The sequence below is a fragment of the Urocampus carinirostris genome, chromosome 5, assembly GCF_059441175.1.
Source record: "Urocampus carinirostris isolate Australia breed hairy pipefish chromosome 5, RoL_Ucar_1.0, whole genome shotgun sequence".
In the NCBI taxonomy this organism is placed as follows: Eukaryota; Metazoa; Chordata; class Actinopteri; order Syngnathiformes; family Syngnathidae; genus Urocampus; species Urocampus carinirostris.
The window spans coordinates 31,104,582-31,127,933 of record NC_142353.1 but is presented as its reverse complement, the minus strand read 5'-3'; the positions used below and the strand labels follow the sequence as shown (position 1 = coordinate 31,127,933).

Here is a 23,352-nt window from a genome sequence, read left to right as displayed (position 1 = left end):
GTAATCGCTAGACTACAGGAGGACGTAGATAACATCGGAAAAGGCATTCGATTTGATCTCATTACGACACTATTTTTAGTCAGGGTACTTTAGATAGTTATGCGTTTTTAATAGAGTCATTTTATTAAATTATTTATATATTAAAGAAACTCTTTAAAAATCATCGATTCCTCTATTTTTTCAACTGAATAATTTTCTTTATTTTTATATATGTGGGGCTTATGTTTCAATTTAATGCTCTATTATACATGGAAACCAAAGAACAAACCCTTTCTTATAGGCTCAAGCATTATACTGTGTCTGTAAACATGTATTTATTAGCAATAGCTACTCTCTTAGGGACTGTTTAGCCAATCAGAATGCAAAATACTATGACATTTTGTCAAGTTAAAGTTTTGTTGCACACAACTTTATCTAAGTAGTATTAATCTCGATTTTACTTCATAAACAACACTAAAAATATTCATGTAAAACAATTAACATTAACAAATTTATACAATAAAATAAAATAGTTGAGTTATTTGTACAAAAAAAAAAAAGTTATATAATTTAATAAAAATGTTGTTTTTGGGGATCTTTTTTATATAATATATATAATAGTATGTAGTTTGTAATAATCTGTGGTCTGTGCAGCCCTTTGAGACTCCTTGTGATTAAGGGCGTCACAAATAAACATGACTTGACTATTATTTTAAATACGTATATCATTTAAATATAGAGATAAAATACAAATATTTATAAAACAAAGAGCCTTTTATGTGCCACAAAAGCTATAAAGTTTGTTTTTCAACCAAAATATGAAAGCCAAAAGTCATGCAATGAGAATGTACGATGTAATACTCAAAATTTTGGAACAAATGTTGTCCCTAGTTATTCACAATCTAGTACAAATATCGTCACAAGGCCCTTCCCATCAGTGCAGAGGTCAGGCTCATCTCTGAAGACCAAAAGGACACATTTCATGGAAAAACGGGGACCAGATGATGGAGGTGCTGTATCTGAGTCAGAACAGGAGAAGCCTCATGTTCTTGGTAAACATGGAAGCCAGTACTATCAGTCTCACGTAGCCTGGGGAGGGATGGGTGCCGCCAGGCTGTACTTGCTGAAGACACACAACAGGAAGTCGTGCCCTGATGACCCAGGTGGTTAAGGGATCTGTGAACTGCATTCCTAAAGATTCTGAAACATACGATTAATGCATTTTTTCATTAAGTTATTTACATGACCCATTTCGATAACATACAGGGGTGTCAAAGTAATTTAAGGTGGAGGCCACATGTTAGAAAGTAAAATCTCACGGGGGCCGGACTAGTAGGATTAAGAGAGGGAAAGAGAAGAAAGAGAGAAAGAAAGAGAGATAAACAGTGAAGGGGAGAGAGAACAAGGGAGAGAGTATAAGAGAGATAGAAGACAGAGTAGGAAAGAGAGAGAGACAGGTAAAGGGATTAAGAGTGAGAGAAATAGAGAGCATATTAGGGAGAATACAATACAGAGAAAGGTAGAAAAAAAATGAAAGTGAGAGAAAGAAAGAGAAAGAAAAAGAGAGAGTAAGAATTTAAGAGAGAAATAAAGGGAGAAATGTAAAGAGAAGGATGGAAAGAATTAGAAAAGAGAAAGACAAAGAGAAGAGAAGTGAGCATAAGAATGAGAGAGGAAGAAAAGGAAGTCAGAGAGAGAAAGTGAGAAAAAAGAAGGAAAGTGACAAAGAGAAAAAAATAGAAAAATAAAGGAAGAGAGTTAGAGAAAGAAAGAAAAAGAAAGCGAGAGAGACAGAAAAAGAGAGCAAAAAATAGATAAAATAAGTCATAAAAAGATAGAAAGAAAAAAATACTACTACAGTTTCTTTCCAATTCAAACTGCAGCTCATTTTTCTCTCACAGTCATTTTGCGGGCCAGATTACAACCCTTGTCGGGCCCAATTTGGCCTGCAGGCCACCCGTTTAACATGTGTGGTAAAACAAGACATTTCCCTCTTTTGTTTAAAAGTAAACCGTAACACAAATGCGTAAAATATTTCATACAGACCCGTTTCACCGGATGCGTGTTCATTGCCGACCCAAAACAACATTAGAAGCAGTTTGAGTTTGAATCGAGCAAGAAAGGATATGTATGTTGAGTTTTGATTAACGCAATTTACAAAAACAAAATACCTAGCTGTTGTGTGTACAGGTAAACAATTGTCTTGTGAGGAACAGATTTTTGATTCCAATTTCCTGAGGGAACAGGCTTTTTCAAGAGCACGGTAGGAAGCTGTGGCTATAAGCTTTTTAAATAACTGAATGCACCGAGGACATCATCAGCCATATTTGCATTTTTTTTCAAATTTGGTAAAAAAAAAAAGAAAAAGGGTGGTGATCTGGTTTTGATTTACCTGAATGTGGAATGCCTCAGTAAGTCTAAGTAGGATAAATGTCAGGGAATTTCATTTGTTTGCATTCTTGATTCTTCTATCCATCCATTATCTGCACCGCTTATTCTCAGTAGGGTCGCGGGGGTGCTGGAGCCCATCCCAGCTATCTTCGGTCAGTGGGCAGGGGACACCCTGAACTGATTGCCAGCCAGTCACACAGAGGCACACAGAGACAGACAACTCACTCACTTATTCACACCTAAGGACAATTTGGACCAGCCAGTTCACCTGACATGCATGTTTTTGGAATGTGGGAGGAAACCGGAGTGCCTGGAGGAAACCCACGCAAGCATGGGGAGAACATGCAAACTCCACACTGGGAGGCTTCGGTAGCTGGACTTGAACCCTGGACTTCCGCACCGTGGGGCTGCGCACTGACCACCTATCTGTCGTATCGCAGCCTCCCCGTGCTTGCGTGGGTTTTCTTCGGGCACTCCAGTTTCCTCCCACATTCCAAAAACATGCATGTCCGGTTAATTGGCCAGTCCAAATTGTCCCTTGGTGTGAATTAGCGTGCAAATTGTCTGTCCCTGTGTGCCCTGCGACTGGCTGGCAACCAGTTCAGAGTATCCCCTGCCCACTGCCTGAATATAGCTGGGATAGGCTCCTGCACCACCACGACCCTATAATAGGATAATGTGTTAACAACTGAGTTAGACTTTTAGCATTGCTGTTTTGGGGCGCGTAACACACTAGGAGGCCTGAAAGGGGGCAGGTTAGGAGGGGAACTTGGAGTGACTTTAAACATCGCGTTTTTTTTTGTTAGTGTAGCATGAATCTGGTAAACGTGGGGAAAAAGCCCATTTCAAATACAGTCCAAGTGCAAAACCACCACCCCTCCCCCCAAAAAGGAAGATGAGTAAAAGAGTTTATTTGAGCGCATCTGAGATATTAACATTCTTGATCAATAAGCTGACTGAGGCTGCAATCATGATTGAGCCAGGAGATGGCGACAGAGAGTAACAAAGTGGCAAACACCGGATAACACATTATCCATCCATTATCTGCACCGCTTAGCCTCAGTAGGGTCGCGGGGGTGCTAGAGCCAACCCCAGCCATCTTCGGGCAGTGGGCAGGGGACACCCTCAACTGGTTGCCAGGGATAATACATTATATTGTGAATAATTATTATTGACCCTGTGATTGGCTGGCAACCAGTTCAGGGCGTCCCCTGCCCACTGCCCAATGATTGCTGGGATGGGGTCCAGCATCCCCGCGACCCTACTGAGGATAAGCGGTGCAGCTAATGAAATGAGATTATTATTGATTAGTTGTCGTTATTATTATTATTCCCACCAACACAAACGATGGATTTGTGGTGGGGCGCGAGCAAATTCTTCTAAAGTTTTACTTCTGAGTGAACTAACCTACAGTAAATATGAACTGGTTATTTAACTTACTGGTATAAAAATGGATTTGACTGGATTTGGAACTGCGTTGTATACTAGGCAAAAAAGACATAAGTCGCTTGAACAATTTATGCAACGGACCAATCAAAACAACTGTTTTTTGTTGTTGTTGACTGATCTTGCCCATTCTTTGTGCTTAATTTGAGATATTACTATCTACCAGACATGGGGACTTGAGACTTAGTGACTTGGACTCGAGTCGACTCGAGTCGCTGTTTTTATGACTTGTGACTTGACTTGGACTTGGCAATCTAAGACTCGGGACTTGACTTGTGACTTGACTTGCCCAAGAAAAAAATACTTGGGACTTACTTGGGACTTGAAGGTGAAGACTTGAGACTTACTTGAGACTTGCACATGTGTGACTTGGTCCCATGTCTGCTATCTACAAAACTACCATCTTTTTCTGTTTATCAGATGGTATAAACTGACATTCTGCCTCATCAATGCGCACGCAGCTAGGCTGCGTCACACTTGTTCCCAAACACGGAAAGCGGTCTATGCTTTCTTATTTTACTAACCAGACTTATCGCGACAAAAAGCAGACTACATACACGGACTGCACCGCCCGACGCACTTCGTTTGGTCGACATTTTTGCAGGACGCTCCTCTTGGGGCTGCCCCCGGTCTCGGTTGAAACCACGTGATAACCACAACGTGGAAACTCCAAATAAGGAGGCGTCCGGGCGCGCCCCCTCTCCACTTCCCGCCTTTTTTGACCCTATATGGGCAAGTTCCGGGCGAAGCGGTAGTTGTGGAAAAGTGATCTTAAGCCGCAGACGAGATGACTGTTAGGCAAAATCGTCGCCGTGACGTTTTGTCTACACGAAGTTGTGGGAAGGAAACACAAGTTAAAATATCACCATAACTTCTCGTTTTATGACTCCGTGTATAGTTTATAAACAAATGACACAATAAGAACTGAAATTAATGGCGTCTCAATGAGTGAGTAAAGAGCGTGTGTAGATTGTCTGAATCATGCTCTGTGTTTTGGGGACATTGACATAAGTGGTCATTTTGTGTGAGTCTCTTTAATAGGCTAGCAACAGCAAATTCAATACCTAAAGTGTTGTGCACATTACTTAAAAAGAGTAAGTAGTTACAGTTCTTCACTTTCTTTCAAAAAGTAACGGAGTTAGGAACTGAATTACTCAATGGCATGGGTGTCAAACTCATTTTAACTGCTAAAAAGGACAATCTCATGGAGGCCGGACTAGCAGGTTTAAGAAGAAGAGAGGGAGAGAGAAATATAAAAAAAGGAGGGAATGGGAGAGGGTGAGAAAGAAAGACAAAACACATAAAAAGAATGAAAGAGTTAGAGTTGGCAAGAGAAAGAAAAAAAATAGAAAAAGGGACAAGGTAGAGAGAAAGAGATAGAAAAAGAGACTAAAAATAGGTATAGAAACAGAGTAAGGAGGGCAGGAAAGAAAGCGCACAAGAAAGAGAAAGAAGACAGAGAGCAAGAAAGATTAAAGTAGTAAAAAAAGTAAAGTAAAAAAGAGAAATACTATGCCAAGTTGCTTTGCTTTTAAAACTGCAGCTCATTTTTCTATCGCGCTTCCCTCAGTGTTAACTTGTGTGTCATGATTACCCATTACCCTCACCTGTGTCCGCTCGTTTGGCGCCAGCTGTTGCTCGTTGCCCGATTGGGTCCCCTTCTACTTCAACACAGTACTCCATTCACTCCTGGTCAGTTCATCAACAAACCTCTGCACTTGCAAGGCAAGCATTTTGATCCTGTCCTGTGTCTTGCTCGTGTGTCCTGTATCCGGTATCAATCCCACCTGTCTCCTGCATCCAGTATCGATTCCGTCTGTCCAGTATTCTGCTTGTGGATCCTGTATCTGGTATCGATCCCATGTGTCCCGTCGTGTTCGGTATTCTGCTCGTCTGCCCCTGGCTTCCTGTTTTCCCGTGCCAGATTTCTCTGCCCCGCTTCTTCTGCCCAGCGATCGCCGAATCGCTGGCGTTTGTGTTCCCGCGCATGACTGCCCCGCTTCCGTAAATAAAGCTTGGTGTAAAAATGTTATGCGTTTGGGTCTACCGTCTGTTCAGGTTCTGACATTGCGGGCCAGATTAAAACCCTTAGCGGGCCATCTTTGTAAAAGGAACTTGTTACCAGGGAAAGTAGCTATTTTGATGACTTTAAAAAGAAGTTGTATGTCAAAGAACTTAAAATTTTCTGATCAGTATTTGAGTCAGTTGAATAGAGAACAACAGACACAAAGTTGTGTTCTATTTATTGCACCTCAGTATCAACAGATTTATCCTACACTTAAAGTGCAACAAATAAAATCAACAAACAATATAATAAAATGGCAATCAGCATTTACATAAACATGGACAAAAATGCACATAAACACACACACAAAAAAACATATAAACACACAAATGTACATTGCACACAGTTTTTGACCATCAGTAACGGTAACTGAGTTTTAACAGTGGAAAAATAATTACAGTGGAACCTCGGTTTTCGAACGCCTATCAGTTCGTAGAAATCGGAGTCCGACCAAAAATTTCGAGAAATTCTTGCTTCGCTGTTCGGTCAAAAACGTTCGAACACCGGTTATGCATGAGTGCGTACGCTAGGATGCGATGCTGAGCGGCGTACGGGTGTAGATCGCTCTTTTCGTGACCAACTGTTATCGCGTGCGCACGTGCTTCGTTTTGCTTTCACTTTTAATATAGGTGTGCGAAGTGTTTTAGCACTTTTTTTTTTTTTTTTACATGCTCACTTTCGTACGGAAAATTACGATAACGCGAACGTACGATTAGCCTGGGTTAGCTTTATGTTTACGTAAAACATTCAAGGTAAATATTCAGGGTGTTGGAACGGATTAAAACGATTTACATTATTTTTAATGGGAAAAATGATTTCGGTGATCCAACAAATCGGTTTTCGAACAGGGTTCTGGAACGGATTATGGTCGAGAACCGAGGTGCCACTGTAGTTGGTTTACCCCGTTACTGTCAGGACCAGAACGGAAACTGGACCAACTTGTGTTGCGTTTCTCATAAGTTTTTTATAGGAAAGAGGAAGGGATGCGCCCACGATCCGGTGTTTGCTAGGCGCGGGAAGCAAGTCGCGCTCTTACTCGGATTGTGATCCGTACACGGAAGCGGATCTTCCGTAGCGAGCGATGGCCGTGTCAAGGACGGAAAAACAGGTCGATAGGCGGGACAGGAGAGCAAAACCGAGGTCGGGGTCAGCAACGGGTCGTAAGCCGGGACGGGAGAGTAGACGTTGTCGAGATCAAAAACGGGTCATAAGTCAGGACGGGAGAGCAGACGTGGTCAGGATCAAAATGGGTCGTAGCCTGAGACAGGTGGGAGCAAAAACGGGACAGGTGGGAGTCAGGGTCGAAAAAGGCTTGCCTGGTATACACTGAGGTTCGCTGACGGACTGACAACAGGGGAGAGACAGAACTGGGTTCAAATACTGACAGGGAGCCAATCAGAACCCGCGGCGGTTGGCGCCAAATGAGCAGGCACAGGTGCTTCGCATCAGTAATCATGACAGTCACTGATAAAATAACGTGGTAAAGTAACGGTGTCTTTTATAACAGTGTTATTCCCAACACTGATCACCAAGCTATCAATAAACAGCAGCTCGCACACCCCGACGGAGCTTTTATCGTCGCCGGCGACTTTAATCAGGCATGCTTAAGGACTGTACTTTCCAAATTCATTCAATTCGTGGACTGAGCAATTAGGGAAAAAAACACTGGACCATGTGTACAGTAAGATCAAACATCTAGTTGTATCCGGCCATCTCTGTCTGTCCCTCACCCCCTCATACACCCCCCTCCGGAGGAAAAAAAAGCCAATGCAACAAGGACAGTACAAACATCTTCTTTGTACCTTTATCTCTTTGTCCTCACTGTAAAATGTGGACCTGGAGTGCCACGTCCAGTTTCGTTGTCACAATATATTCAACCCATGTTGTAACAATGACGATAAAGGTATATTCTATTCTATTCAATAAACACATCAGTGTTTTAACCATTTATAACAATCTTTAATTCCCTGCCCACTACCCACTCAAGCAGCTCAGGTCACGTTACACCAAAGGTAAATACAATTTGATTTTTAATTTAAATGTATAGTTGTTTAGCCCTACACACTTATATTACACATTGGTACTAAATATATAGGATTTTGTTGTTTGAATTTGTTGTCGGGAACACCTCAGCCAATTTCCAAATGTTTTTATTCCTCGCTATACAGAAATTTTATAAGGACCAAGCCACTATAGAAGCACACAGGTGTTTATCAATGAAAACAAATGGGAGCAAAGCCTCAATCTTCCATTGGGAGCGATTTGGAAAATTGGCCGTCTCAGGTGGAACACCCTACCTGAAGCTGTTGCAAAGCCCGTTTCCAACACAGCATCACATGTGACACGTGTCCACTACCGTGTTGGACCGCAGCGTCCCGGCTCATTTGCACACGGGGCTACCATGGGAGCGGTCACCCTATACAGGTCATGGAAAAGCCAGGGCTGTATAGTCAAATCGCAGTTTCTTTTTCCAAGCCACAGAAGAACTGTTCCCCGCTGCAGGGATAGATAATGTTACGCTGTTATCTTCTTCAACTGTCATTGAGATATAAAAGGAGCCTTAAATGCAGGGTTCACAAACGCTTTTCATTGCGAAATTCAAGCACCTATTAAGGACTTTTAAAGCCATTGTTTCTAATACTTCCAGTACTTATTAAAATAAAAAAATCTGCTATGAATCGTGTATTTTGCAGATCCACAAATATATCTGCGATTTACATATGTGATTTTGAATCTTGCGTGTGTATTTATCAAGACATATGATTTTTTGATCTTGAAAAATTCGCAAATATATTTGTAATTCTGAACAATATGCGAGTAAATGTTCCTCGAACTGGCAGCAATATGTAGTTTACATTTTTAGTTGCAGGAAATTTTCCCATTACAATTTACAACGGAGAAACGCTATCTTAATTTTTTGCATGAGCCACAATTAATACGTAATCCTTGTACTAATACACATTTCATAGTGCCCAGTTTAGAAGTAGCATGCGTCTGTCCTCTTGGGCGCGATGACACTTCATAGAACAAAGCCATACAAACTAATGCCGGCCGCCATTAATCACGAGGGGAGAAACGCAATGGCAAAGCGAAGCCACCAGAGAGCAGTGTCTTTGTCATTTTTAAATAGAAATATGGCAACAATTTCAAGCATTTACAAGCACTCCCACCTAAAATTCAGCACTTTCAAACCTTTGAAAACGCCACATTATAATTCAATCATTTTCAAAGATTTCAAGCACCTGTACAAACCCTGTGAATGGCTTTTCAAATAAACAGAAGACGTTCTCTACTTAGGGCAATGAAACATTATTTCTGAAAATAAAGTCTGAAAAAATAAAGTCTTATGTTTTGAATATTGCATATTCTATTTTATGCATTAAGCAGTGAGTGCCAATGCACATACCCGATAAGAGAAGAAACCAATGCAGGCATTGCAATTATGCATCGCTTAGTGTTGATTAAAGCAAACAAGTGAGTTCATTTACCTTCTAGACACTGTTGAGCTCCCACGGCACAGTCAACACAGGTCAATGCTCAGGAAGACATAAAGGATTTTTGTGTCACATTTAGAATTCTAATCCTCCGGTGATATCAACAGCGCTGTTCCTCAACACAGAATAAAAAGTAATTGTGTTTATTGGATCACTTGTCTGTTAGGCAATGGAATTGATTAAATAATATCATCTTTAATTAATGCAAACTTGAATATATTAGAATCACATGAGACACAATATTCTTAGGGGTGTGAGCACCGTTGAAAGACAGCTGTCAGTCAGTCAGTTGGGAGTAAAAATAAAACATTCGAGGCAGCTAAATGACTAATCCAGTTGTTTCTGGCACCATCGCACTGCAATATAAACGAAGCAAAACGCTTTATTTTTAAATCTCGGCAATGCTTTGGATTACTGATGTACTCCATGAATGATTGTTTTTCAGGGGTTGTTTATATTTCTATTCCGGTTGGCAGGTTCCAAAACGACGTGAGATTATAACCGACTTGCCAATTGGGAAAATGTTTAATAGACGTAGAGCAACATTCCATGTGATGGATACTAAACAGTTGGTTTGTTTGTGGGGCTTTTACTGCTAAAGTCCTGGAAGAAAACAAAGCGGATGCGGGACAAATTGATCAATGATCTCTGAGGGTTCATCAAGAGGGCACACAGGGGTTTACCAAGGCTGGCTTATCCACCAAAGGAACATTACCTACTCCTGCCTGGACCAGCGAGGAGACACCAAACTCGGGTCAATCAAAAGAGCAACCAAAGATTGATCATCTCAACATCAAAGTCCTTGATGGAAATCCAGACATCTGGGGTATTGATACAAGCCCATCTCAGAGGAGAGATACTGGTTAGAAACCAATACTCCTCCTTAGGGGGGGTTACTCTGACCCACCAGCTACAAAGAGGCGCAGAGTCGGAAAAAGTGAGAGACGGGTTGAAAAGTTGACCTGCCAGGTGGATGTCTTATGCAACTCTGCGAAGTTCAGAACGGGTTTACTGTGTCAAAGTCAAGGACGCGTTCAAGATAGATGTGATTTTACCAGTAATCCATTTAAGTTTGTCTCAAAGTTTCTTTTAATGTTTCCAATTAAGAACAGCAAGTGGAATTATGCAACCCCCAAATAAATAGATGGCAATTCCCCGTCACCAAATAAACCATATTCCTCAAAGCCACCATGTCACTCTTAGTTCCACTGCAGCATCCGGTAATGCTGCGGTCTTGGTTTCACCCCCTACTTCCTCTTTTTTGGGGTGCCTGACGTGTTTCCGTCCCTGATTTAGAAGCAACTCTTTCCACAACGGCTTGTGATATCAGAGGCCCTTTTCCTTTCCTTGTCGACGGTGTTTGGAAACTAATAAGAACTCCCCTGCGAGGTAAAGCCTATTCCCCAAATCTCGCACAACAGGATCATGTAATTATCAAAACCCAGCTGGAGAAAAAACTGTGGAAAGATCAAGTACAATGATAAAGACAAGCAAATGTACTCTAAGAAGCTTGAAAACAAATCATGAAAATGAGACTAAATCCAAATCGAGTTTATTGCGCATCACCACGAAGGCCCGGGACACCTCTGTAGGATCTTCAGTCTTTATAGTGTTGCGTGAGGAACTGCACCCTGGCCAAAGCTTCTCCTGCAGCCATGGCAATGACGAATGCCTCCAGATCCCATCGACCTGTCGGGGAGGCACAAAAAACACGTAAAACCATTATCATCATTGGGCAGATTGTTTCAACCTCAAACTCCAAAGGAGTTCCACCAAATCTTTTTTTTTTGCACGACGACCAAATCTGTGGAGCAGCTTTACGGAATAGAATGTGGTCAAACGCCATGTACCATTGTTCGGCAGACATCTCCTATTACAGTAAAGTAATTCTATGTATTTGTCATGGGCACTCCATCTATGCTTAAGGCTTCTAAGGCCTAAGTGCGCTGTGAGTCACTTGAAAAGCACTGCTGAAAATAAAACATGTTGCCGTAATGATGGAGGTGGGAACGCAAGGCTGCATTGGCAAGATGATATGATTCAGTTGCTTGCCCCCCCTTTCCTTCGCTCTTCTTTAAAACAAACACCAGACGTCCATCTGCCTGGTATGACACTATCGCAGCCTAAGGTTTTTGATAACCTTAATTCAGAGCAGTTTTCCTTTTTCTTTACCAGAAAAACCAAATCACAGTTGCTATTCAATATTGCCAATCTTACATTTGGGTGAACCTAACACCTTTATGAGTATATCTAATAAGTTTGGGAGTACGTAAGAAAATCCCTTCTTAATCCAGGAAATCGCTGAAATTCCACTAATTCCATTTGGAATAATAAAAAAACAGCTGGACAAAACTGAAAAAGAATATTCTGGATTTTGAGCCAACGATTGATGTGCTCCAAATCTGTAGAGAGAATAGTTTAAGAGTCCATTCTGCCTCAGATACAAAAGCTACTGAGGAAGACGTATTTTGTTGTCTCCACCTTTTGCGCCTGTTTTCACCATTAGGGAGATGCGGTGCACATCCGCCGGCATCGCTAAGAGCACATCTGGGAAAGCTGGATCGACCATCCATTTATATAAGAAGCATGTTGTGGCTGGGTTGGCGTCAATTTTTTCTAAGAAAATAGGCATTGGCCGGCTTTCTACTTGACCTAAGATCACGACAACAAATATTTGAATGCGTGTTGTAAACAACTGGTGGATACTAAGGAATAAAAGTGTCTGTTCTACGACTGTATGAATAAAATGAGATCTCCGAAAAGGGCTCTGATCATCATGTCAGGCCAATAGAGTCCAGTGACCTCTCTGAAAGATGGGGCATGGCCTCCAAGGTGGACGTTCGTGATAGATAATGCACCACCCCCACATATTCCAAAATTGCGCTTCAAGTGAGGAACAAGGTCCCCTCAACTTCAGAGGACAATATCAGAAGACGACAGCAAATATAGTTTTGGTGTGTTGAAGGACAGAGTTCATCAGTCAAGTGGTACATTTGACTGAATTGACATATTGAAACACTAGAATGTTAGTTTAACGTGGTTCAAGACACCGGACTAATTGTACACTATCTTGGGCTATCACTGGATAGTACAAGCGATCTTAAAATAGGCAGCCAGATGTTTGTGGTGCGCAGAACTTGTTTCCACTACTCCCATTTAAACACATATGGAAACGACTGATAGCGTAGGGCATGAAGGTGAGGCTAGCGTCTTCCTGCCCCCCTCGTCTCGGTCACCATTTTTTCCTGGTTCTGGTCAGGCTCAACATTGGTGGCATTGAATTTTAACACTACAGTGATCTCCAAATACTCAATATGCTAGTCCAACAAGATAATCACAGTAACAGAGACACGACAGGTACACCAGGTACATTCCTTGTTGTATTATTTAGTTACAGCTGGAGGTTTTTAGGATGATGTCCTTCATTTTTTACTGTAATAGTTCACCATGTGAAGACCCCATTTGTAAGACATCAATTGTGACAATTGCTCAATAATGCTACGACTTTTATCCGCATTTCTGGAATGTAAAATAGCAGCCACCAAAATGCAAATCACAAACCGAAAACCACTGAGGGACATCATGGTCACATGGCAAAGGCATGTGTCATCCATCAAACCGCAAAAAGGGAAGCACTCTCAATGACTTATTATAGAATTATATTGTGGGCGAAAGCGCTATTCTCAAAAGACTACTCTAGTCCTGGTATTCTAAATAAAGATGGACATCATCAAAATTGATTTTGCTAAATTTGTTCAGGGTCTCAAACTTAGAAGAAATAGAATGCAATAATTGGATACAAGCTGCAGAGGTGCTCTTGATCCTTAACTCATACTGCATCAAGAAGTTCAATACAGTCATCATGAGTAGGGTTCTCATCTCATCTCATCAGCCGTACCGCTTATCCTCATTAGGGTCGCGGGGGGGATGGAGCCCATCCCAGCCATCTCCGGGCAGTGGGCAGGGGACACCCTCAACTGGTTGCCAGCCAATAGCAGGGCACACAGGGACAGACAACTCATTTGCTCATTCACACCTAGGGACAATTTGGACCGGCCAATTCATCTTATTGTTCATATTATTTTAACAATACAAACAAATGCATAATTTTTCAAACTAATTAATTTCACATTATATGGGATGGTTGGCAACCTCGAAGGGAAATAGATTCTCCAATCCATTATTACCCCTTTAATTCAAGAAGCAACACAAATTACTGATGTTTCACAAATCAAAATCAAATTTCTATCTGTATCATTTGTAGTGGTAATTTGGTGAATATTGTGTTTGCACACACACAAAAAAATCCCTTCAATGTTCTTTAAGCGAGTCGCCTCCTGGCTGCTGCAGAAGCCAAAAATCCTGGCTGTGTGACTGCACGGCGCTCTGATTAATGGTAGAGGCTGTGGGTGGGTGGTAGACATGGATCTGCCCATTACCACACTGCAACATTGCAAATGGCTTCAATTACTGTGGAGTGTGCTGAGCTGGCAGTGTGGGCTTGAGAAGGCAAGATGAGCAACACCATGCAGCCCTGCGAGCCGCTCGTTCGCACCGTGTGATGATCAGGTTCATACTTTTGATAACCAATTGCAATTGTCGTTTTCAACCTGCACTTTCTGCCAAGCGTGCTAATGCCATGCCCGACAAACATTGCCACCCCCACCTTCGGCAACCCCTCCAGGCATGTCGAGTGCTCGCCAAGTGGCTAACAAGTATCCCAAAGGCCACAATGCCCGACCCTCCCGTTCTGGCACTGGGGAATCCTGGTGATCTTTTCCTGGTGCTTGAAGCCAAGAACACCCCCTGCAGAGTCTTATGTAACAAGCCAACTGTCTCAGGCAGGTCACTGACCCACATTTATAACTGAAATGGAAGAGACACCACAAACTCCCACCGTTCCTCACGGGGGCGACCCACCCACACCCCCACGTATTAACTAAAATGTGGCCCCAGATGAAAAGAAATCAAATTGAGTCAATGACTGCGCTGCTGGAAGTGGAAAACGATCATTAGTAGTCTCCCACCCACGACTAAATGCTCTGCCATTGTAAATCACATCAATTAATGTCACGGGCCTGACAAATGCTCCCTGTGTCACAGCACATGGAAGGGAGGACAGACGTTAATAAGTGAACATACTTAACGGAGGAGGGAGACATGGGATTCCCTCCGCTAGTGTGTATGCGTGTGTATGTGTTTGTGTAACCTTGTCAAACCGAGTCAGTGGAGGCCAGTCCAAATGTAGCAGGTGCACCACTGAATCTTGAGAAAATAAACCTCCGTTTCACATTTGTTTGTTTGTCTGTAGAGCTACTTAACTCATTCAATGCCAGACGTTTCTCTCCGATAGGAGAAGCTGGTGCCTGATGATTTTTGCCATTTCGACTCATTTTTGAAGGTCTTCAGAAAATTTAGTTATGTATCTATCAGACATAGGACGTATCAAAAGACAGCTTCAACCTCACCTTTCATTAGAATAAAATGTGTTTCTAGCTTTTACCATTGTTTAGTTAACAACAGTTAAACATTGCTAAGTTTCTTGAAAATACTTTCAAGAAATCGTCTTGAGAAAAATGGCTTTTTGTGAAAGGATGCATTTCAAGCAGAACTTTCACTTTGGTGCTTTTTTTTCCATTTGTGATACCTCCAATATCTAAATATGCTTTCCATGAAAACAAGACCACTCTGGTTGCAAAATCACATTTTTTGCAAGAACGCTGAACTGATGCATGGGCGATACATGAACTTTCCAAGAACTTTTCAGCACCCGGTGTCATGATCACACTATTTCTGTCACCATGCCCATCACATTCCTTCTTTGTCATCATTCTTTGCCCCAACAATGATGGAGGGACTTGTTTTTTTTCCCCCAGAGAAAGTATTTTGAACTTGTCTTTACTTATCTATATATTTGCTTTTCTCAACACACTGCTTTACTATACCTAGTCCCCGCCTACACACTCTCAATTGCTGGATAAAGGAAGCAACACTAGCTAGTGTGGGCTTCCTCAATGTGTTGAAAAAAATCTGAACAAAGCCACTCATGCCAGCTAATGGTGTTTTTTTTTTCATAATGAAATAATTGCCAGAGGCTTGATACTTACTGATGAGCTGCGCCAATCACTTTAAAATAGTTAAAAAAACAAACAAAAAACAACAACAAACATGTTTTTACGTTTTGTCACTGAGGGACAACGCTTTTTAAAACATTTTATATGTTTTGGCATTGAATGAGTATCTGTATTTGAATTATTTAATTCTCTGCTTGTGTGTTTTATGAACACATTTTAGTTTGCATTATTTTTCTAACCTGATTTTATAACTCTTACAAAAAAATGGTTGTCTTAAGGAGCTGTATAAAGAGTTGAATAGCTAGCATTAATGGCCAAAGGAATAATACTAGGCAAGCTGCATTAGCAGTGTTTGAGCTACCATAGAATACTGGCGTCAGGTGCAGTATAATGCAAATGCATTGTCTATTCAATCAATTAGTTCTTATTTTAATTGTATTTTATTTAGTCTTCATCAACTTGTGGATGCATTTTTATGCCCGGAAAATACTTCAAAATCAGACTCTAGGAAGGCATCGATGTCCATTTATATACTACAATATGTTAAGTAAGGTCAAGCGAACTTTTGATGGATCATTATACCTAAATTAGTCACAGCCTGAGTAAATCAACAGTAACCCAGATGATTCATGACTAGTAAAGCAATCCAATCTACAAAATTCTTTTTTTCAATGATGTTAAATGTATACAGTGTATAAAGCTGTATGGGCGGATGTTTTTTTAAAGACAAATGTTTCTTCATAAAACAAAATGTGTCAATATGCATTTGTGAAATAGGATTTCTTATTGAAAGCTAGTGGAGTTTGTTGAGTGGAGGAAGTAATCAAAGTCAATTAAACCAACCAAGACCAGTACAAATGGGTGGGACCAGCATCTTCATTCTATGTTGGGAAAGCAGTAGAGTTGAGGACAGAATGTAATCTTCTGTAAGCACTGAAAATCATAAAATATTGTCAAAAACAGAGTCCTGGGTATTCTTCATACAGATTTCTCAATATCAACCATGTTAGACATTGGGGATACTTGAACAATAAATCTCAGGCTTGTGCAAAACTTCAGATTCATAACATCAAACAGGGTGCCTGGACTGATTAGTGACGTACGTTAGGTGTCAAAGCTACAAAACAGCCGAGAGTGGCAGCTGCACTCCTTCGTGACTCAAACCGCCCTCGATTGCACCTCAAATCATCGGCCGGAACTCAACTGGAACAGACAGCTAGACACGCCTGCTCAGGGGGCTGCGTGCAGCCCTCTCGCACATGCCCACCTTTTTGGGGCTCTTCAGGGACCAAAAAGTAGAACAAACTTCAACAAAATCACCTTGATAACAACTCGCCTCACAACAAAGTGATCTTTCGATACACACTGTTTCATGAGGGTGACTTCTGAGTTGATCTTTTTTCCCTTTATTTTTTCCCTAAATATTTTGCGGTACATACAAATGAAATTCTTACAATCTATTTAGCAACCTTAGTTATAATCCCCAATAAGACAAGTACCACATTTTCCCCATTATAAGGCGCACCCTCCAAAATAGCCCTTTGGTAGGCCTTATGTAAGAAAAAATACTACAGACTATTAGGGACATGAAATTGTAACAACAGAAAGAGCTTCTGTGTGTACGGGTACAGATTAATGTAATGCAATAGATAGATAGATAGATAGATAGATACTTTATTCATCCCCTAAGGGAAATTCACATTTCCAGCAGCATCCCTGAGCTGAGAACAGTATAATAATAAAGCCAAAAGAATACAATATACAAATACCCAGTGTGACGTGCAAATGCCCACTTTAGCATGTTATATAGAGTAACCAAATAGTGCTACACAGAACACATAATGCAGTAAGATTCAGTAATATCCAATGTAGGTGGTGTGGTTTAATGTGGGCCTTTACTCTGCCGGGTGGAGTTAAAGAGCCTCATGGCATGAGGAAGAAAAGATCTCTTCAGTCTGTCCGTAGTACAAGACAGTGACAGCAGTCTGTCACTGAAACTGCTCTTCTGTCCGGAGATAATGCTGTGAAGCGGATGCGATGGATTGTCCATGATTGACCTCAGCTTTTTCAGTGCCTGTCTCTCAGGTGCGCCCTATATTCCAGATAATACGGTAATACATGTTTTGTTGTTTCACATTTGTTCATAGTTCTGATTTAAATACATCCTGGAATGACACACAAATGACTACTTAATATCTCAATAGGTTTACAGTGTATAAATGTAATGTTCATGTTAGGGTTTTTGCCTTTATTGCTGATTCAACAACAATGTGCTGGCAGTTGCTTTGATTAACACTCTTATGATAGATGAGGCTCGGGGGGTCACAGTAGTGATCTCAGAGTCATTACCTCGTGCCGAATTATCCAGCAAAGCACTCGGCACGGAAATGCCTTGATCATGCCTGAAGAGCAAGAACTGGTAGCGGTGGAAGCCGGTTCCCTTTGGTGGACTTGGAGGGTGGTAGTCTGTGTTGGTGGAGAGAGGAGAATTTTCAAAAGCTAATGACAATGCATGAAGAAACAGCAATGAGTGAATATTTACTAAATGATGAAAGTATAAACGCAAAGGGCATAGTTATGAGGGATCAAGTTAAAGAGAGTTATCAGGCAATGAATGGCTTCTCTTCTTTTTTTAGGGTGAGGCATCATTTTTGCGTGAAAAATATAAAGAGGAACACATTTGCTTAAGTCCAAGAAATTGTCATTTAGACTAAATAAATAGATCAATAATTGAAGAAGAAAATACATACCAGTCATAGTGATCCCTTCTAAGACCCCATTCTTCAGCAGAGCTCCCTAAGCACATAGAAAGCAGTTCTTACATTAAATGTCAACAAATTTGATATTTGTTAAACTTTTTAGAACAGGGGCGTCAAACTCATTTTAGCTGGGGGCCACATTCTAGAAGAAAAAAATCTCACAGGGGCCAGACTAGTAGGTTTCGGAAAAAGAGAAAAAATTTAAGAGGGAGAAAAAGTGAGAAAACAAGAGGGACAGAGAAAGAAAAATAGTGAGAGACTGAGAGCGAGAGAGACTGAGTGAGAGAGAGAAAGAGAGAGAGAGAGAACGTGAGAGAACAAAGGAGACAGAAAAACAGAGAAAGAGTGAAATAAATAGAGAGCTTAATATTGAAAGAGAGAAAGACAGAGCAAAAGAGACAAAATGGGGGAAAAAAGTGAGAAAGAAGAGACTGGAAAAGGAAGAGAAAAAAAGAGCAAGAAAGTGAGAAAGATCAAACAAATGAGAGAACAGAGAGTAAGGAAAAGAAAGAGAAAAAATGATAAAGAGCAAAAGAGGAAAAAAAGAGTGAGAAAGATAGAAAAAAGGGACAGAAAAAGAGAGGGTGAGAAAGAAATAGAAAAAAAGAGGAGAAAAGAAAGAATAAGAGAGGGAGTTAGGGAGAAAAAGAGAGAAAGAAATACTACTGAAGTTGCTTTACTAGTGGTGCCTGGCTTGGGTGACACCAAGTGGACATATTTAAAACTGCAGCTGTTTTTTTTCTTGCGGCTTTCCCAGTGTTGTCTCATGGGCCAGATTAAAAACCTTGGCGGGCCTAATCCGGCCCACGGGCTGGCTGTTAGACAACTGTGTTTTAAAACTTGAACCGGTACTGTAGCAGGGATAAAATGGTATACCTTTTGTTTTTTTAACAAACCACGATTTTTCAATGATACACAATTTATTTTATGATGCAATACATTTAGAGACAGAGTGAGAGACGGCGAGCGAAAGAGACAGAGTGAGAGACGGCGAGCAAAAGAGACAGAGTGAGAGACTGAGAGCGAGAGAAACTGGGTGAGAGAGCGAGAGAACACTTGAGACGACGACTCATTTTGATTCCTAAAGAGCACATTATACTATACTATACTATATATACTATTGGCACCATTGGAATTTTCTAAGTTAGTTAGGTATGTGTTAACAATTCTCAACTGAGTTCGAATAACTCTTTTTTTCCATACCGCGCCCATATAATTTTATCTAACTTTGAGCAAAGCTGTTCCGAGCGGAACATAATAGGTAGGATGAATGGGAGGTATTAGTAGTGTTTTTTTGTTTCTATTTGTTAGTGTATAATGAAAATGGTGAAAGTAAGAAAAGACCTTCTTCAACTCCAGTTCAAATTGTCCAGTCCAACCCATTAGCTTGACAGAGGCTGTAATGAGGACACAAGCCAGGCGATGGCGGCACAGAGTAAAAAAGTTCAAAATTCCATAAAAACTCCTTCAATTCTCAACAATGACCTCAAACAAAGAACTTTCACTTTCATTGTCATAATCCTCTGTGCTGTTAGGCAGCAGATGTAAAACATTTGCTATGATATTGTAGCTCTATGCATGTTTTTTTTTAATATTAGGCTTTCTTGTGACATTCTAGTTGTTATACATGTCTGAAAAAAACAGTAGAGCCCTTAGTTTATGTTCCATATTACATGTGGAAAATATTTTAAAAATTACTATACCCTATAAAACATACAACTTTGGGATGAGGCTGTGTTCACAAATAGCAAAAAAAAAAACACAAAAAATAATTTTCTCTATAGTATACACCAATTCCTATAATTATTATCACTTTGACAAAGACTGCTGTTCCAGCAAGATTCCTTACGATACAGTTATGATCATAATTGGGAACAAGTGTCATGAAAAGTTTGCATCCTCAGCGGGGTGTGTTGACTTTTTATATGTACAATAATGATCATGATTTCATTGGTAAACCAATTACTGGTAGATGAACAATGTTCTGCATTTTTCCTTAACCCATTGAATTAATTTAAGAGGAAATTAACATGTTTGGAACAGCAGGTTGCATGTTCATCAGATGTCATGTGTGCAGCCGCAAAAATCATTATGCACATGTCAAGTTCAACTCCCTCATCCAGGGCCAGCACACAGATGCTGTACGCCATGCAAATTGCTCACAGGAACGTTTGCTTCATAGACTTGGCTGCTCGCTACGAGACGCTCGCATCCTTGAGTGGGTGGAAAAGGGCTAAATATGTTGTCTGTGAAATGGCCCGAAAACCACTTGAAGTAAACATGGAAGTCCCCGTTAGCGGCGCGGAGTATCTCGTCTCGGCAGCACCTGCTTGAGTCGAGCCTTTCCCTGCAAAAGCGGGATCCTCCCGCAGGGTCACTAAGGTACTGTGATGCAAGACGCTGAAAGGCCACAAAGGGCAACGTGGCAAAACTTGAATTTATAATCCTCAGAAAAGCCCATTTGCGATATTAAAAAACTCAAGAACTAAATTAAAAGAGTTGAACATAGTATACCAGGGAAACAGAGTTAGGATGCTTCCCGGTAACCTTCTAAGGGCACTCAAAGACCCTTTCAAGAGACAACATTAGAACAATTAACCACATTTTTTGGAATTATAAAGCCCACCCAATAAGCCCAAATTGGCCAGATTTTTTGAACAAACATTTTATAATCCAGTGCACTTTATTTAAGGAAAACATTGAAAATGCATAAAGTCGTATTACCCTTTTTTTGCAGATCAATATTGCATGATAATGGTAAAAGCAGGTATCAAACAACTGTCTAAACAAATCCTATCCACCAGGCCTTTAGGGACATGGATGCGAAGGGAAACACACTAGGTCTTATCACATTATTACACTATTTATAGCCACAGCACTAGATACAAACACAACAGAACGTGATTAAAAAAATGGGGGGAAAAAAATTGTTTTCACTTTTCCTTAGATCAAACTAGGCATTGTAAGTGACAAAGATCGTTGAATACATGAGGCCATGCGTTTATATCTTTCAGGAGTAATTACTTCCCACAATTCCTTTCCCTTCATTCAGTTTGGAAATTTGTGAGCTTCGTATTGACTTCGCGAGTCAGCGATACCATACTGTATTTCAGTGACCCTTAACTTTTCCAATAATTCTATCTTCCCTGATCATATGCCTCGAGAGGGGTTACTGACAGCAAGACAAACACATACAAAAACAAAGAAAATTAAAAAAGTAAAAAAGTAGCAAAAAACACACATAAAAATGTTTGGACCATGGCCAACCCAAATGCCCAAATACCCAAACAAGTTAAGCACCTCAGCAACCAAGTTGGTCATGCTTTCGTCCCTCCAGATGAAACGGGACACAAGAAAGCGGCCATGTCACTCCAATAATCACATCAATAATTTGGCATTGTGACTAAACAGTGTGATGATGAACTAAAACCTATTGTCTTTCCGTGTTTTCTCTATGAGAATATAGGTAGGAACCAATAGGTCTATGTTAGGAGTTGACTAGGGACAATAAAGGTAACTCCCATTCCCTAAGACAATGTGTTGTGAGATGCCAATGAGTTTGGATGTATGATTAAAGCAGTATGAAAAGATTCTCTCCTCTCGTGAGACAGGAACATTTGTTCCGGCTATTGGGTCTTACCAAAATTACTACATCTCCTCCTTTAAATGAATTACCCACATTTGTTTCAACAACATTATTAATAACATCAATGGCTGCTCTGTGACGTTTTTAGAAGTCCATTCTCACTGGTCTTCTGATCATGCACCCCTATTGAGTCACAGTAGGGGTCTCTGGAATAACCCTGATGTGGGATGCACTTTCAGATGGCATCTCGATGTTGTAGGACCTTGGTTTACTGGGCTGGGACTGTGATGACCACAGGTTGCAGGGTGTTATTTAACCAGGCTCTCTGTCCTGGTTGGAGCTCCTGTCTGAGCAAGATCCTCTCCTCTCAGGAGTCTTACTCATACAGACAATGTATAGAACATTCACATAGTATCAGAAGTGCCGAGTCAAATCACTACAATTCGGAAGCTAGAGAAAAGACAGTTGTACAAGGCAAGACCAGACATTTTGACAAATGAGTGCTGATCGGTGTGGAGCTAGGAGGCTAACTAACCAGCAGTTAGAAACCGTAGTATCAGCGTCTTGCTGTCAACGACGGAATCAAGTTGAATAGGACTTAATGCTGCTAAAGGCTACATTGAGAGTGATCCTGGATTTTGTGCTGCTCTAATAAAGACAAATAAGACATATTAAGAAGATGATCAAAGAGTTCAAAGAAGACAACGAATTCTCTTTTCCTAATAAATCCAGAGAAGTCTGACTTCTCAGACTTTGCGAGTTGGCCAAACTGGATCCACAGATTCAAAAGATTTTGAGTGCTGCGAACTTGACCAAAAAGGTGACGCTTTTCAAATCAATACGTTAGTTTACACCAAGGGAGACAAAGCTGATGATATTCTGAGCACTGAACTATGTGATGAAGACAAACAAATACATGCCAGTAAATGAAGCTTTTGATAAGTTATTCATTTTTAAGCACAATGTGATTAATGAACGATGCAGATTCAACAAAATGAGCCAAGAGCCATGTGAATTGGCCGAACCATTTATTTATGCAGAACACTAACTATGGTGCATTACAGGAAAAAATGATCAGAGACAGGTTGGTGGTCGGAAGAATACATCAGGGACTGTCAGAAAGCCTGCAGATGGACAATACATTTAGACTGGTCAAAACTGTCCTAGAAATAAGACAGCACCAAAAAATTAAACAAAATAATCTGCGTGACACAAATAATTAAGATAATGTGGACATGAAAAAATACAAGAATACTGTAAGTTTAAGAAAAATGCTACATGTGCCCATCGTACAGGAGATCCAAGAGGAGGAGGTGGATACTGTTTAGATGGGAAGTGTGTCAGCGAGTGGCCAATCACAAACATGGCAAAATACACTGATACCAACAAATTACCTTAAAGTTGGACAGGGCACGGCAGTGAATGTGACAGCAATTCCAGCTACTCTAAGTCTACTCAAAGAGGCAGCACAATTCACTCACCACTGCAACAAAAGACTGCTGCGACCAGGCAACAAATGTTCTACAGGTGAAAGGTCAGGTCGATAGCAAAATAAAAT

At 40.7% G+C, this 23,352-nt stretch overlaps 1 protein-coding gene across 1 annotated transcript in view; it reads right to left on the bottom strand.

Moving 5' to 3' along the window:
* Positions 1-10,905: 10,905 nt before the first annotated feature.
* pebp4 (phosphatidylethanolamine binding protein 4) overlaps positions 10,906-23,352 on the bottom strand; it is a 77,552-nt gene continuing 65,105 nt past the window's right edge. The window contains exons 5-7 of the mRNA XM_088335148.1: positions 18,200-18,245; positions 17,799-17,915; positions 10,906-11,064 (exon numbers count right to left, since the gene is read on the bottom strand). Of these exons, the coding sequence (XP_088191274.1) occupies positions 10,973-11,064; positions 17,799-17,915; positions 18,200-18,245 (255 nt within the window). The 3' untranslated portion in view covers positions 10,906-10,972. The remainder of the gene's footprint in view (positions 11,065-17,798; positions 17,916-18,199; positions 18,246-23,352) is intronic.